Source organism: Stenella coeruleoalba, assembly GCF_951394435.1.
Source record: "Stenella coeruleoalba genome assembly, chromosome: 4".
In the NCBI taxonomy this organism is placed as follows: domain Eukaryota; kingdom Metazoa; phylum Chordata; class Mammalia; order Artiodactyla; family Delphinidae; genus Stenella; species Stenella coeruleoalba.
In genome coordinates, this window is record NC_137149.1 from 144734965 (window position 1) to 144753006 (window position 18042).

At 39.9% G+C, this 18042-nt stretch overlaps 1 protein-coding gene across 1 annotated transcript in view; it reads left to right on the plus strand.

The window, feature by feature from the left end:
• Window positions 1-356: 356 nt before the first annotated feature.
• Window positions 357-18042, plus strand: part of NAF1 (nuclear assembly factor 1 ribonucleoprotein) — a 39096-nt gene continuing 21410 nt past the window's right edge. The window contains exons 1-3 of the mRNA XM_079920017.1: window positions 357-756; window positions 3201-3369; window positions 16578-16671. Of these exons, the coding sequence (XP_079776143.1) occupies window positions 503-756; window positions 3201-3369; window positions 16578-16671 (517 nt within the window). The 5' untranslated portion in view covers window positions 357-502. The remainder of the gene's footprint in view (window positions 757-3200; window positions 3370-16577; window positions 16672-18042) is intronic.

The following is an 18042-nucleotide window of genomic DNA, read 5'->3' on the forward strand; positions in this document are numbered from 1 at the left end:
GTACGGTCTCGGCCCATCAGGCATCTCCCTGTCCTGTCATCCCTCCTACCAGTCTCCGCCTCCGCGGAATTGTCCCAGATCCTGCAGCAGCTGCAGGAAAGTCTCTCCATCCCTCTTTGCGGAGTGAGACGCACTTCCCAAGACGCAGGAAATTCGGCGGCTTTCGGACCCCGCGGTCCAAGCTGCAAGGGCCTGCGGCCCGGCCCCGCCCGCCCCGGCCCCGGCCCCGGCCCCGCCCGCCCCGGCCCCGGCCCCGCCCGCCCCGGCCCCGGCCCGGCCCCGCCCCGCCCCGCCCCGCCCCAGAGAACGCCGTCGCGTCTCTCTACGTCACGCGCTGCCGGAAGTGCAGCTGCGTGCACGGCGGGGGCACGTCTCCGGACGGTTCCGCGCGCTGTTCCGCGTGCGGCTCCCCGAGCAGCGCGGGAAGTGGCCCAGCGCTTCGTTGTCGCCTCCGCCGCCGAGGTGGTGTATCTCCCCGCGCGGGCGCTCCGAGCGCGGCGCCATGGAGGTGGTGGAGGCCGCCGCCGCTCAGCTGCAAACTCTGAAATTCGGTGGCGCCGGCGTCGGGGTTGACCAAGGTCTGGCCGTGCCGGCTCCGGACCCCGCTCCGGTCGCAGCACCGGGGGCGGACGAGGGGGCCCCGGACCTTGCGGGGGAGCAGCCGCCTCAGCTCGCCCCGCCGTCGCTCCCGGAGCCGCATCCCGGAGGGAGCAGCCTGGAGACGTCGGACTCCGACTCGGACTCCGACTCGGACAGGTCGGGCGCCCGGCGGTCCGGGGCGCGGGGCCTGGGGCGGGCTCGGGGAGCGGGAGGGCCCGGGGAGCCGGGGCGCGTTCCTCGCCGGCCCCTGTGGATCGCGCTCGGGGCCTGAGCATCGCCGTCAGGGCCCCTCGTCCCCGAAGTCTGGGGGTCTTGTGTACACCATATCGTTTTCAGCTAGAGTATAGGAAATCTGTGGATATAGGGTTGTTCCGTGACCAGTCGTGTGGCGTGTCCTTGGTGGTTATAGCTTATAGTTTGGGGCAGAGCCGACTTTTCCCCTTCCAGTTTAGTGTGTGCGCTTGTTTGTGGAGCCAGATAAATGGAGCATCAGGTGAAGGATTTTATGTGTTTACAAGTTAGGTCCCGGCAGTTTTGTTCGTAGAAGCTTTCTGGTGAGGAATTATTAATGAAATTAGCGAAATATTGTTATTTTAGTGTTAGTGCAGGCTTCCGTAGGTTTTATGAGCCACCTCCCCCCTCTCTCGCGGTGTCTTTTAAATATGAAAGTTTTGTGGAGGGAGGGGACTTCGGCGTGACGTTACTACACCACGCTGCACATCGTCTACAAGTGTTTGACTGTGTCTTGTGCGACGCGGTTAACAAAATAGATACTACCCCTGCCCTGCATTCTGCTGAGAGGGACGAAAAATAAAAGTAAACATACCAATCAGCCAATGAGTTGGTGACAATTACCACGAAGGAACAAGCTAGGCACTGAGAAAGTAATAGGAGAACCCAACCCGGTCGGACCCTCTGGCCATGATAAAGTTTTAATTCTAATGGGTGGAGAAACTATTGAAGAATTTTTGAGCAGATAATTGACATGCTCAGGTTAACGTTCTGATGTTTTGTTCTGTGGATAAGGAATTGAACTGGGCTCAAGAGTGAAAGCAGAATGGGCAGGGTTAGTGTGGAAGCAGTTGGAAAGATGTTCCGTTAGTCCACGATGTGACCATGTTTGGATTGAATATTTTGACATCTCCCTGATCAGGGTCGCTAGTAGATGTTGTAGTGGCCGAGTCAGAGAGGCATCAGTTGGGTGGATGGTGGTGCTGTTTACTGGGATGGGGGCTGTAGACCAATAGGAGTATTAACTTCGGACAGTTAATTTGAGGTTTCCCTCACAACAAATTGGAGATGTCATGTAAGCAGTAGGATGATGAGTTTAGAGTTCAGAGGACAATTCTGGTATGGACATGTAAATTTGAACATCAGATTACAGATAAAACTTACTTGAACTTTTTAATATGGATGTTTTCAAACTCATACAAAGTACAGAGAGTAATACAATGAATGAACATATACTCATCACCAAACTTGACACTTTCCAATATTTTGCTCACTTTGTTTTATCTAACATTTCTAACATTTTTTTTAACCTGGTAGTGTTAAAACAAATTTCAGACAGCATGCCACCTTACCTGTAAATTCTTTACTATTCATCTCTGATAAAATACTTTTTACATAACCACCATGTCATTATAAATCATAGTAAAATGAACCCTAATTCCTTAATATCACCTAATACACACTCTGTATTCAGATTTTTCTAGCGGAATAGGAGTCACGTTTACCAGTTTTATCATTGACTGAGAATGCAATAGCTTGAAATGATTCCAAGGTTTCTACCTCTGGTGACTGGATTGAGGACTAAACAATGAAATAAAAGTAGAAGCTCGAAGGCAGAAGCAGATTTAGTAAGGAGAATGCACTTTTTTCTTTTAACTTGTGAGTGTGAGACATGTATAGGTCATTCATACCACAGTTGCTGGTAAGCAGCTAGAGATCAGGAGAGGAGCCTGGGGATATCAAGGCTGAAGATTTGGGAGTTATCTGCACATTGGTAATGATTGAGCTCGTTGGAGTGGATGAGGTTATCCATGGAAAGAGTACCAAAGAAAGAAGAGAACATGAGGATGGGACTCTTAGAAGCAGTACATACAAGGAGCTGAAGTGGCTACCAGCAAACAATTTAAGAGGAGAGTTACTGGCACTGAGAATTGCTGTGGAAGTCAAGGGCTAAAGGAGATTTCAGAGAGTAGTGTTCAGCATGGTTAGTAACTTTGAGAAGTTGCCAAATTGAAGACTGAGAAGAAACTCTCTTGGCTTAGTTGTGATTTGGTCCTTGGTGACTAATAAGAGAGGTGCCTTTCCCAGAATTCTCGTCTGTCAGTGATTTGTCACATGCTTAATTATATTCAGACTGTGGCATGACACGTGAGGCAGTTGTAATAAGAGGGTTTGGGTTATAGCAGGGATTTTGTGATCAATGGATTAAAGACTGCTTTCCAAATACCATAGTCAGTTTCGAAATGCTAAGCTTTTGAACAGCAGCCATAAACACCTAGTAAGGTAGATATTTCCTAGTTGAATAATCGTATTTTGGTACCCTCATAATAATGCTTTTGTACTGTTTTCAATTTTTTTCTTCTCTACAGTGAAACAGATTCCGATAGTTCAAGCTCCTCTTCTTCCTCCTCATCATCCTCATCGTCTTCATCCCGTATATCCCTCCCTGCAGTGCTGTCAGATGGAGAAGATGATTTACAAGTTGAGAAGGAAAATAAGAATTTTCCTCTTAAAACAAAAGATGAGTTACTTCTGAGTGTAAGTACTTAGATTTGTTACTGAACTTAATTTGCATGTTCTAAAATATTTTATGGTACCAGTATTGATCTCATTTGGCCTATATCTGCTCCATAAATTTGAATACCTTTCTCAGCTTTTATTGGTCATACCTTTGCCATGCCTTGGCTTTCTTAAGTAAAAGAAAGTATTGATCTGAATAATTTCTCAGGTTGCTTCCAACGCTAACATTTGACAGTTGTGCTGGGCATCAAGTTTGGCTTGCTGCTTTTCATTTTTTATCTTCCCTAAAGAGTGTAAAGATTTTTTTTTTTTTTTTTTGCTCTACAACTCAGGAAATTTTGCTAAGTAGCAATTGAAATTATTTTTTTAATCGACTGCATTTAGAGAAATAGTGAAATTAGGTCGGTTGCACTTTTGAGGATTTATATTTACGTGAAGTTTTTGCAGTGTTTTCATTATTACAGTTGGAAAAAACTTGTTTATTGTGGATTGGTATTGACATTTGATAGGTTTGGTCTATAAATTTAACTCTTGTGTGCTTATTTCCTTCTAAGCTGTTACTAGGAGGTTGATGGTAGTCTGGTTGAATGAAACCTTATGATCCAAGAGGAAAGTCTTCTCAGAATTTCACAGGATATTGCCACATGTTTATTCTCCCCACTCCCACGTGTACTTTAGTTATTATTAAAGCTTTTAAAAACCTTAATGATCACTGACTGTAATGATATAATACTTAAATCAATGAAGTAGTAAAGCAAGATTTGAAAAAAAATTTTAAAGCCTAGAGTCATTCAGGCACCTTTTCATGACTGTATTCACTCAATATTATTTCCTTTTTCTCGTTGTAAGAAATTTCCTATCTCACTTAACACCTCATGTATTGAGAACCCTTGGATTTGTATGCAACTTCATCATTAATTTATATTTCCCTAGTATAGACATTGATCTCTGTCAGTGGTCTTTTTACACAAAGCCTCTCCCAACTTATGACTATTTTCTGAAAGTATTGGGAAACTTGATCTTTTCCCTGTATCTTGATCACCTTTTTATTTAAGTTCTCTCTTAGAGTATAAGAGTCAACAAATAAAGGACCACAGTACTTTGATTTATGTATGTGTTTCTTATTTATCTTACTAGACCTGGAATTTTTCCCTTGGAATTTAATGCAAAATATTAGTCAATATACTTAGGTATTTTTCTGGATAGAGTGCTCGTATTTTCATCAGAAAGTCAAAAAGGGTCTGTGTCCATAGAGGCCAGGAACCACGTTCTTGAGGACTGAGTTCAGACCTGGTCTTCGCGGTTCCCTTAGAGCTCAGCAGAGTGCTTTTCGGTTGTGGGGTTCTCAGTCAACGGTAATATGTGATTGTAGAATGGGTGAGTGAACAGGCATCTTACATTCACCCACTTTTAAACTATTACAGCACACCTGCCATATGCCAAGTGCTGTAAACAAGACCCATCCCCTTTCTGCTGTCATAGTACCTACTGGAGAGAGAGAGAGAGAGAGTAAATGAAGCAGAGACAAATACAGTCACTTGCTGGAAGTGCTGTTGAATTGTGAGTGTATGCTTGGCTCATATCAGAAAATTGCATTTTTGCTGGGAAGGAAAGTATGTTAGCTTTTAAAACTTGGAATAGTGTGCTGCTCTGTTCCTTTTTGTGCCAGTTCTGAAGGATCTTTGGGAAGGATGGAAGGGGCAATTATAGTCTTTATTTTTAAATTTTGGGTTCTTAACTAGCTGTTTACTTTATATTTTCATGATTAGGAAATAAATGTACTAGAAGTTCCTAGTCTTTTAAGCCACTCTGGTGCCAGAGCTAGGTGCAGGAATGAGTTCTCTGGTCTGCCCTAAATCTTTTTGACTTAGGGTCTGAAAGAGTATCTGAGGACTCCTTCAGGACTTTAGCTCTGAAGTTCAAGGGAAGAGAATGACTTGGCCCTGAACACCAAGGATGGTGTGGCTACAAGTACTCAGTATCTTTAGGACTCTGCTCTTTTTCTGTTGCTCTGTAGGTGTTTCTGCGCAGGGCTGGTGGCTTGGCCACTGATACTCCTGTATGAAAGCCATGGAGAGAACTTGTGCTGGTTTACCGGGGGCTCGGTACTCAGGCCTGAACAAATAATTGAGTCTAGTGAGATGAGTATTCGGATTGCCTGGACATGAGTTACCTAGTCACTGCTCTTCTTGTGGAGAGTGTGTAGGAAAGTGTGTGCTTGAGAGAAAGCACAGGGTGAGTGTGAGAGCCAGGTGACAGAAAGGAAGCGTGAGAGCGTGTGGAATTTGAGGAGGGCGGGAGCTGGGTGGGTGTTTTCAACCCCATGCAAACCACAAGGAATGGGTTCTTGGTCACAGGAAAGGGAGGCTTAGAACACTTCAGACGGGGTTGCTGTTCTGTCAGTAATAGTATTTATCTTCTGTGGAGGGGAAGAGGGAAATAATAATACTTGGGAGCAGTTAATTACATGACTTACATTGGACTCTTGTGGCGGCAACAGAGACCCTCAAATTGCATCAAGAGAAGGGGGATTTGTTGGAAACTTACTTGGATAGGAAAGCCATCGGGAACCAAGCTAGCTCTTGTGGATGGCCATGCTGTTTCTTTTATACACTTCTTGGGACTCTCATCGATCCAAGTGTCATATTCTTGTTTCCTGACTCACTTCTTCTGTTTGCCTGCAGAGTCATCTTTTTAATTCTCGCTTACACCTGCATTTCTCTTCTTGCTCCTGGCTGTACGTCTGGTCTCTCCTACTTTAAACTTCTCCACGAGCTGGCTATTAGCGCCATATTCTTTCCTGACTATGACAGCTTAGATTTGTCTTTTTTCAGAAGACGGCAGTCCGCGCTTCCTGGGAAGCATCCCCTCCTTTGTTACAACTAGCTCTGGCTGGTATTGAATGTGCCATTTGTTCAGGTCTACTGGTGTGTGTCTTCTTAGGCAGCAGGGGTTGTGCAGCGGAACTGTTTGCTCTGTGTAGTCTATTAATTTAATTTCCTAATGAAATTCTGAAGAAGATGAGAGAAATATTCTGTGTTGTCTTTGCCAAAAGGCATACATAAATTAAAATGGGCCAAACAGTTAATACCAGTTTCAGAGTTTGTGCTGGATCATTGAGATCTTTAGAACATAAACATGCCCAGTTTAGCCCGGTTTTATGTCCTACCTCTTTATGAAGTATCTCATATGCCAGGCTGTTTGCTATTGTTGTTCAGGCATGCCGAGCTTAATTTTTACCTCCATTTAGCCTGTTTGTCAAACAGGAATGTTGCCTTCCTGGGTCGAGCTTTTTAAATCTTTTCCATTGTTGCAAAGTTAGGTCCTGGTGATCTACCTACTAGCTATTGCGGATCTCTCATTGTAAGAATGTGGGAGCTACAGTGAGGTAACCTCGAGATTGTTCTTTTAGAATTAAACAGTTGCTTTTTAAAAAAATTTTAGTTAATTTATTTATTTTGGGCTGTGTTGGGTCTTTGTTGCTGCGTGTGGGCTTTCTCTAGTTGCGGCAAGTGGGGGCTACTCTTTGTTGCGGTGCGCGGGCTTCTCATTGCGGTGGCTTCTCTTGTTGCGTAGCACAGGCTCTAGGCACGCGGGCTCCAGTAGTGGCTCGCGGGCTCTAGAGTGCAGGCTCAGTAGTTGTGGCACTAGATTTAAACAGTTGCAACAATCTCTTGGGATGACAAGATGTGGTATAACTTGTTTTAAAAAAAGATGAGAGGAAGAGGAAAAACGAGGGATTGGTCAGCCATAGAGGCATTGGAAAGGAAAATAGACTTAATTGGCTTTTTTCTTAATGTCACAATTACATAATATATGACAAAGTTAACCAAGTGGAATCATTCTTTTAGAACATAAACCCTTTAATGCTGAGAAGGTTTATATTAATATGTAATCTATACAGTAAATATAAAGCAGTATGCATATTACAGTTTTGGAACTACATTAAACCACATAGGGTTTATTCAGTGTTTCAGTGAATTGGAAAATTAGGTTCTATTTGAAGAAGTTTCTCATCAATTTATGTTCTTAACTGTTCTTTCAAATAAATCTGATGTAATTAAAATTTAGAATCATAAGGACATTCATGGGATTGTGACATTGCAAAGTCTTAATCAGAAATGAATTGTATAAATTAGTACCTATTGAAAACCTGAAGTTTTTACATAATATTTTAAAATTATAATCACAGTGCTTTTGGGGATAAAACATAGATAATACTGCAATATAGATAATGTGTATTTATACATGTAATATAACATGACCAAGAAAAAAACTTAATGCTTGTAGGCAATTCTTGGTAAATTTACCTTCATAATTTAGAGACTGCCTATATTATGTTGTATATATACCATATATATACACAATATATGGTATGTAATTTACAATATACAGTATATAGGCAATATACAAATGCAATGTATGTATATATACAATATACAGTATAATATAGGTAACATACAAATGCAGTATAATTAGGTTGACCCTTATAGTTGTAGTTAGGGTGAGTACACTTTTTCTGATTCTGGCAGTGCAGACCCTTATCCTAACGTGAGGATATGGAAATACGTGGGCCACCTCAAGTGGTCAGAAGTTACAGTGGATTATTTCACGTTTTTGACTTCCCACCATCTTGAAATTGTATTGCACCTTGTTCTACAGTTAATAATCGTTGATTGAATGTGGTGTTTTCAGGGCCCAACTTGGTTGATGAGTTTTGTCCTAAATGCAGGCCTTGTTCAACTTCAGCTTTTTATGACTTTAGTATATCTGGAATTATTATATCATATCTTAGAATACCGATGGCACTTACTAGCATTCTCAAAATACCTGATATTTAAGAAATGGCTTATATACTTGAGAGGAGGTAGGTTTTCATTAATACTTGGTGCTTTTTAAAAACAGTGCTCAGATTTTTTAAAAAATTAAGATTTTGTGCTTCATTGCACAGTTTTTTCAGTAAGGCTTGTATGAAGCACAAATAATCCTGAATAAATACTGATTTATTCAGTAGAGTATCCATATATACCCTGTGTATATACATGTATATGATCATTATTACACAGAAACATTCCATTTATTAGCTTTCTCCATCCCCAGTAGATTTAATAAGTGAGTTGTGATTGTTTTTAGAGAATAAAGACAAATGTCTGTAGAGAAGACTCCAGCTAGAGAGTGAGCATACACACCTGGCTGAAAGCAGAGTAACAACAGAGTTGATGACTGAATGCCCAGTGAATTGTACCAGGTACAGGAAGCTGAAGGAGTGAGTGGAAGGGGAGATGAGTTGCAGCGCAGTGGTCAGGGAACACATCGTGGCTTGACCTTAGATTGAAAGGTGGATAGGATCTCCATAGAAACGGACAGGTGAGCAGGATAGGAAATTTTCCAGTGAAAGAACCAAGTCTGTCGCAGCGGAGTTGTGTCCCCGGTGTTGGTTACGCTGTAGGGGCTCAGGAAATGTTTCTTTGTTCACTCATCATCCATGGGAGTGTTTTCAATTCTAAAATGGATACTTTTTAACCTTTTCACACTTCTGAAAAGTTGGGACTAATAATTGATGGCAGTGATTAGCTTCACAGTTTTTTGGCAGTGCTTTTAATTTTGTGGTATATAAAGTCAGTGTCTTAGATTCCGTGAGGTACGGACTCCTCAGTTAACATAAAAGATAATGCTTAGGGTTATATTCATCATTGAAGGTTTTTTCTTATGGAGATGGATTATGATTTTATTTTACTTTTATATTTATGCCAGTTAACTTTCGAGAGTATTCTTATGAGCTTTGTTTTTGTGACAATAATTTTAGAGAAAGATGGGATGAGAACATTGTAGTTTACTACAAAAGGAGAATATAAAGAAGATAAGAGAATATAAAGACATTTCAAAGAAGTGTTCACTTTCAACTTTTAGGTGAAAATATTTAATGGGCTAATGTGAATCTAGTGTCATATATGATAGGGTAATTGATGAGGGCAAATTAATGCTTGTTGGTGATGGCTAAAGGAATAGCTGAGTTCCATGGAATGTTGTAAAAGTACTTTCCGTGGAGAAGTTGATGAATCCAACTAAATGTTATATGAAGTCCTAGTTGACTCACAGTGTAGAGACCTAATCCATTCTTTTTTCCAATATGTTTTACCAGTTATAGGAAAAAAAAGTTAACAATCATGGCTCTCAGTACTCCAGAGATTGGATGCTACTTTCCAACCATATCTGAAAAGTGAAGGCTCACCTAATAGCATCAGGTAATTGGCCTCCACGTGCATGTCCTCTGTTCTTGGGTAACATGAGAAAGTGGTCAGATAACTTCATTCCACTTTCCTCACTTTTTAAAGTTCTCCCCAAACTGGCACCGAAAGAATTTGTTGCCATTTGGAATGTTTGATTCCTTTTCCACTATCTGCTGCCCTTTTTCTGTATTTGTGAGTGAAAACCCAAATCAAGGTTCTTTAGGTAATTTTACCTCAAAAGATCATAAGTTACTGATTTTTTTCCCCCTACCCCAGTGATAAGTCTTCATAGAGCTAGGGAAGTCAAGGCCATTGTAAGGTATGACTGTCTTCTCAGCGGGCCATTTTTGACCCATTAGCTCCTTCCGTTTTTGTGCTGGAAGTTTTAGGCACTGTTTTTTGACTGGTGTGTCTACAGTTTAATTTTTAATAGGCTGGATTTTTAATGTTCAGTGCTTCTCATTTGAATTTTCGTTTAACTGAGCAAACATGTAGGCCATAAAGATGTCTGAGAATCAGAATATAATCATATTCTTCTGATAGACAGTGGTTGATCTTTCACGACTGCTTGAGAAGTGTGGTTAGGACCTTGCATTTCTTTAATGCCATAGCTGTGAGCATCTGTTCTCCAGAATCAGAGTAACTTTGTTCAAGTCTGGTATGTAATTTCTGTATTAATGTTCTGTCTTTTTGATTGCATGCTGTTAAACATTTTTTAAAATTGTATTGTTAACCACTTGTGTGAATTATTCAGAACTTTTTTTGCTTAGTTTCTCACTATTTATAGCTAAGAAGCCTGAAGTAGTGAGTGGAGAGGAGCAGATTCAGAACTAGCATCAGGTGGATTCCAGGCAGCTCTGTTTTTAGTTACTGTTGTGGAGGCCTGCTTAGCAGCATTGGAATTTGATCATTTGAACTTCCTGATTATTTCCTTTCTGAATAATATAGGATAATTTGTCATGGTAGAGGCTGATTCTGTCATCTAATTTACGCTTTCCTACATTACTGTAAGAAACCCTACATTGCCTTTTAGTAAAGCCTTTGACTTGGAGGTATAGAGTGTGTCAGAGTAGAGGATTGGATTTCTTTAGTATGTTGAATTTCAGGAGTTCATTTGCCAAATGCTGTGACTTTTTTCTTTGCCTGATGATGTGAGTGAAATACTTTTCTTCCTTTCCTTGTCTACTCTTTGTTGTTAAATTTGTCATTACATGTAAACATTTTGAATAAATATGTCCATAAAAACTGTTTTTACTTTTCTTTGATTTTTGGATCAATAAAGATAATATTAATTTTATTTAAATGAGTGCATAGATATTTATATCTAGTTGCAGATACTGTACATCCAAAACAGTTGTTAGTTTGTTTTTAATTTTGGAAAATAACAATGATGACAACAGGGATTTATCACACACCTTCATTTCTGCCAGTGGAGTATTCAGGTTAGTGTTCACACCTAATATGGTGCGTGATGTCAATAATATGGCCTTAAAATTATACTTGTATTAATGGCCGAAAATAGATTGGTCCTCCTTTACCTGGGTATATATTTAGTAATGGAGGGCTCTTTGGTTGTGTGAGGGTGTAAAGCAGTGCTGTCCAGTAGATCTTCCTGCAGTGATGGAAATGTCCTATAGTGACCCTGTCTTCATACCATAGCTACAGAGCACTTGCATGTGGCCAGTATGACTGAAGACTGCAGTGCAAATTTTATTTACTTTTAATTAATTAAATTTAAATAATCAAATGTAATTAGTGTCTTGTATTGGATAAGCAGAATAGAAGGAGTCTTTTCTACTCCCTCATTAATCTTTCCATGGGGGTTGTAGGTAAACTAGGCTCATATGTTAATCTTCCTAAGCGGCTGTAAATAGCCTTCTAATCTTTTGTTTTCATTGCACTTGATTTTGTTTATATGATGAAGGGTCCGGATTTCCCTCATCAGCTCTTCCTTCAGTTTTTTAGTTTATCGTTATGCCTCTTATTTCTGATTCTTTATATCCTCTGCACTGTCAAGGCTGTAGTGTACTTTAATATGTGTTCTGGCCCCTTGTTTTTGGTTATTGGAGTGTGTCTGTTTCTCCTCGTTTCTGTCACACACACACACATCCTCTCTCCACTCCTGGAAAAGCAAAGTGCTTGATTTTTGTTTGAAGGAGATTATGAGACAGAGCAGATTCATTCATTATCTTACCAGGGCAGCCTCTGTGTTATTAGCGGGCCAGGTGTTAATCTAATGGCTGTAGTAATGTTTGACACTGCAAAGCTGAGGTATCTGTGCATCAGTCCTGGGCAGTGAAGCTTAATTGGAAGCCTGCCTTTTTTACTTTGTTATTGAGAAGGTCGGGTTGAGGTCCTTTTCATTCCTTGAGGATTCTCTTTTGAATTTTAAGAATTGTATTTTCATTATCTAATTTCTGCTCTGACTGAAAAAGTCTGCGACCTCTTCTGAGATTTTTTTTAGCTTGGACTGATGAGCTAAGCCAGTTCATTTTACTGAGCACCTACTATGTGCTCGCCATTGTTCCTCCTATAGCAACAAGCAAGGCAGACCTGGTGCCTATAGTTGTTGATGGATTTATTGTCTGGTTAGGGAAAGACTTTAAGCAGGTAAACAAATAGTATGTTAGACAGTAATGTATTTACAAGAGAGCAAAGCCACAGGATAATTTGATGAAGAGTGACTAGGCTTGGTGGTGGTGCAGTTCTTTAGATTAGTAGTTCTTTAAATTAGTAGATAAGGTAACTTGTGACATCTACATATCAAGATCAGATCTTGTATTAATGGTCTGACATTGTAGTCCAGAAACTTTCCCTTTGAACCTTCTGAAGTTCTGCCTTCAAACCTGCCAAAAATCTTCGTGGAAAGCACATCCCTTGGATGAATTGTTGAGGGAGTTTGGGAGATTTTTTTCTCCCCCTTTTTCCTTCTCCTCTCCTAGTATCCTCGTTTAAGAGGAGCTAATATCTCTTTTCTCCCTTGATTCAGTCCCCAAAATGCTATTTCCAAAGCAAATATATTGTTTGACTTAACTGGACTTTCAGAGGCTCCAGAACAGGCTCTTAACCTGGAATTATACAAGGCTGGTTTTACTTCTTGATCTCAACGTGGAATTGCACTAGGCTGATTTCACTTTTCTCTTAACAAGTTATATGTATAATATTTGGTTCTTTATATACCTTTTGTGTTCTGCAGAACATTTGGTATAGAGACTTCATGCATATCGCTTTTATAGGTAGGGTCTTTTACCATCAAGAAGCAGTGTGATGCCTTCATTGGCCTTTTTTAGGAATCTCAGAACTATGCATGCATTCCCCCATTACAGAGTACTGGGGTAGCTGAATTGGAATTAGAAGTGTGGTGTCTGTGTTCTAAGTTTTGGTTCTACATGAGATCAGAGATCCTCCCCATTTGAAGGCAAAACTTTTTGTTCTGTTAGTACATAGGTTTGAAACAGGGTAGTAACAGGAGTTAAGGGAGTCTCCCAGACTGTGTTTTGACCACAGGTGTGAGTCCCTGCCTCACTACAGATATTCTGGCTTTGTTTACCTTCCCTTGTCTCCCTCATGCTGGATGTCTCATAGATGTCCTTAGAGCAGGACATCTGGACTCCATTAGACCCTGTAGTCTGACCTGCTCAACTTACAGTAAATTATGTGGTGATGATATCAAAAGATGATGAAAGGGCATTTGGTAAAGTTCAACAGTCATTTCTGATTTTAAAAAACCAAACACACACAAATAGGAATAGGTGAATACTTTTCTTAACCTTATAAAAAGTTCCAATCAAAATGCATTATTATGCTTACCATTTGAAACATTCCTAATAGTCAGACATCATGCTCACTATCATCACAATTTTATTGTGGTCATACCAACCAGTGTCATTTGAAAAGTGAAAAATGCGATATACTAATATTGAAAAGGAGGAGGAGGACTTACTTTTTTTTGAAAATATGGTAATACAGTGAATACACAAGAAAATCACTAGACATAAATCTCAGCATGGTGTTTTCTTGTGTTCAGACAATTTTAAAATTTGAAACTAGAGAAGCAATGAAACTAGAGAAGCAATGTCAGTGAATTTTAAGTCATCTTAGTATAGGGAAGGTCTTTCTAAATGTGACACGAGTTTTAAAATCGAAAAAAATGAAAAGATTGATGTATTTGGTGTAGTCAAATGCCAGTTTAGTAAACAACTTAAATGCCAGAAAACATGGTGAGAAGTAAGGGAGTGGATATTTGCTACGTAGTTGATAAAGAGCAAATGTTCTTAAAACCCCAAAGTTTTCTTATAAATTGATAAAAAGATAAACCTTCCAAAAGAAATGTGTATAAAGTATACAAGCAATTCATAAACACACTCAGGTAGCCAGGAAACATGTCGTCCTGATTAATGAAGAAAATCAAATTAAGGCAAGATACTGTTTTAGACCTATCAGATGGGCAAAGATTTAAAGTTTGCTTCTCAGTGATGGCAAGGATGTAGGAAAATCTCTCATACATTTTTCGTGGAAGTGTGAATTGATGTAACCTTTTTGAAAAGAAATTTAGCAGTATCTGTCAAAATTAAAAATGTTTATACCTTTGGATATAGCAGCTCCACTTAGAAGAATTTATCATAGGAGTTACACAAAGATATGTTTTAAAGAACGTTCATTGTATCATTTTGTGTAATGATAAAAATTAAAACTGCAGATAAATGTTGTATCAGGTGATTGGTATACTAATTTTAGGACATCTATACAGTGGAACTGTAAGAGTGTTTAAATAAAATAGATACTTATGTTTTGGTGTAGAAAGATGTGGAAGATAGATAAAAAGGATAGCTTATATTACAATGTGGGTACTTTAATTAAGTGAAACATATCAAAGTTAAATGTTAAGTTTGTGTCCGTTTAGTAAGTGTATTTGAAAGACTGTTAACAGCTATCTATGGAGAGGAACTGGAAGGTTGAAAGGAATAGGGTGGGGGAAATTTTTGCTTTTTACTTCGTATCCTTCTATACTACTTCAGTTTTTATTTTTTTTAAAAAAGGGACATGTATAACTTCTGTACTTTAAAGTTAAAAAAGATCAAAATAGTACCAGAGTTTAGGTTTGTACCAAAACATAATTATATTGCATGGGCCTTAAATTCCTCCTAATAGAACACACAAAACAAGGAGCCTTCCATTTTGTGGTCAAATAGCATTTATTTATTTGAGAATAGTGCTGATTTTGTGTCCTAAGTGTTAACGGCATACAATCTGCCCTTCTACCCAGTTCAGAGGTTTTCATAAAAGATCTAACAGCATTTCCTCTTTTCTTCCTTTCCTCTACCTACACAGTCCTGGCTTTATTTAACCAGCGGGCTTTATCACAGTCCAGAAGGAATGAAAGTTTTTGCTCTAGACCTTAACTATAATTTGGTGAGGCAGCGGGGCAGATTTCATCACTGTGCTGCTGCATTAGAAGCTGCCATTCGCCTCTTGTAGGAGGCGCTACTCTCAGAGCCAGAGTCCTTGTGAGATGCCTGTCACATTGCCCTCTATCACTAAAGCCTCCTGCCTGCAGCTCCCAGCATTATAGTCCTCCAGTCTCATATTTCATAGGGTACGGAGTTTCTTCAGCTAAGAACTTCTTAAACAAGGCTGTTCCATGCCACATTTACCAGTTTGTTCTAACAACTGAACCCCCTTCTCTATTCTGATACACACATGGAGCATTTTCAAACCATGGTCTTTGCCAAGAAAAGGCTTTTCATATTTAATATGATAAAATGACAAGCGGTCGTCCTCTCCTTAAAAGTAGTCAGGGAAATTCCGACATATAAAGCACAATCATTTCCTTCAACACAGGCCAGGCTAACCATACAGAGATACGTCTTCTGCAATGAGTTGGCTGAGACCCTTAATGTGGCTTTTCATAACTACTCCTTGATCGGAAGGTAGCATCCGCAGAAGAAAGTTATGCTTTCGCTCTGGTTAAGTGATTTTGTTAAAAACCTCGATTTGAGTTCCCATAGAGGAAAATGATTACCCAGGATATGCTCATCCGCAATGTACTGTATAATTTAGGTTTTCCTGTCTTTTCTAACATTTCTCCCAAAGTTACCTTTTTTCTCTCAAACTAACCCCAACATGCCATTAATAAGATCTTTGCACTTTCAAGCCCTTCTTAAGGAAAAACTTCCTTCGAAGAATCAGTTGTGATCATTTAGCAAAGGTGAAGAATAGAAAGCTCTGTTTATTTAATTTAAAGCCTAAGGTCTGCTTTATTCTTAGATTTCTCTTCAACTTCATCTCTACTTCAATATCTAGTTTCTGTAGCAGCTGACATTCAGTTAACAGCTGGGTCAGAAAAGAGAAATCTTTAGATGTAAAAAAAATTTGGATTTTAACCTAGACAGGGAAGATAATCAGGCAACACCTTCACAACTTTTTGGACTGAAGCTTACATTCTGTTTCCAGGAATTCTGTACTTTTTCTTGAAGAGGCCAGAAATTCATCTCTTTCACACAGCCCCAGAAAAGTTAGCTGTTACTCTGCTTAGCTGTTTAACCACAGTCAAATTAATTAACCAACCACATTAAGGCAGCTCAGAGAACTCTCCTTGTGTGGAGAAACTGGAAATATTTCTCTTCGAATGGAATGACTCTGGGAGTTACTATGTGAGTTGTCTCTTTTCTTTACCTTGGATTCCTTAACAGCAGTTTTTGGGGGTAGGGGGAGGGTGGTTTCTTGTTCAAGTATGATTAGGAAAATCTAGAATGGTCTTCAGGCCTGTGTTCTTATGGGTTAGGCTGTAGACACTAGATCGCTCGAGTCACTTAGGTGGGGAGATGTTGAAGCGGGGAGAAATGCTCAGACACTGAAAAGGACAACATCCAAGAGATGACAAGTACTTAATGTTATGTCTCAGAAACGGGTGTAGCACTCTACATGGAAACCGTCCTTTTTTTAAAAGTTAACTTGTTGAAGCTGGAGGAAGGTTAATACTTTCTTATATTTCAGGAACTACCTACTGTTGAAGAACTCACTATTGTTCTGCCTGAAGGTATTGAATTAAAGCCTCTTGGGATGGTTTCAAGTATTATTGAACAATTAGGTATGTAAATATTTTTATTAATAAGAATTATCATTTATATCCAAGCATGTACTAATAATGAAATCAAAGACTTAATGACTGGTAAATTTTGTCTGAAAGATGTAATAACACTTCATTTTACAGTCATTAGGTTTGAACAGATAAATTTAGTTTTTGCTTATACAAGTAATACATAAATACAGTGTCTTTATAAAAAATTTAAAGTGTGCTTTTACTGACATACTTCTCCAGAATTTCTTTGATTTGGTATATTTTCTATTGCTGTTAAATTACTACAAATTTAGTGGCTTAAAACAACACATTTATTAGTTTACAGTTCTGTGGGCCAGAAGTGTGATATGGGTCCCACTGGCTAAAATCAAGGAGTCCATCAGGCTGAGTTCCTCTCTGGAGGCTCTGAGGGAGAATCCTCATATTCCTGACCTTGTCAACATCTAGAGGCTGCCGCCTTCCTTGGCTCATGGCCCCCTCCCTTCATTCTCAAAGCCCATAATGTAGCTTCTCTCTGACCTTCTTTCCTCATCACGTGTCCCTCTGACTGCAGCCTGGAAAACGTTCCCTGCTTTTAAGGACTCCTTAGGTGGGGTCTACCCACATAATCCAGGATCATCTCCCGTTTCAAGCTCCTTAACCTTAATCACATCGGCAAGGTCTCCTTTTTAACATAAAGTAACATCCACAGGTTCAGGGATTAGGGTGTGGATGTCTTTTTTTGTTTGTGGGGTGGTGGGTAGAGGACCGGTAATCTGCCTGTTGCCTTTGATTTTATCTTATAAACATGTAAATTAGAAAGTTCTGTGATTTAACACCGATATTAATATCATGAAATATGAACCCACTGGAATACATGGGAACTAGATTCTACAGATTTCTTTTAGCCCCAGGATGTGAAGTACATATAGGAGAGACTTTGAAATTAATGTCACTACCATTACCTCTCTAGTAATAGACTCCTAAAAATAGGACTCAGAGTTGACAAAGTCATAGGATTTCTTTAAAAATATTTTATTTATTTATTTATGGCTGTGTTGGGTGTTAGTTGCGGCGCGCAGGATCTTTCGTTGTGGTGCACGGGCTCTTCGTTGCAGCATGCTGGCTTCTCTCTAGTGTGGCATGCAGGCTCCAGAGCATGTGGGCTTTGTAATTTGCAGCACATGGGCCCAGTTACCCCATGGCATGTGGAATCTTAGTTCCCCGACCAGGGATCGAACCCTCGTCCCCTGCATTGGAAGGTGGATTCTCTACCACTGGACCACCAGGGAAGTCCCAAAGTTTTAGGATTTTTGAACTGGGAAAAAGACCTAAATTGTCCACCAGTCCTTAGTTTATGACTTAAGAGGCATAGAAAAATTCAGGTCGGGGCTTCCCTGG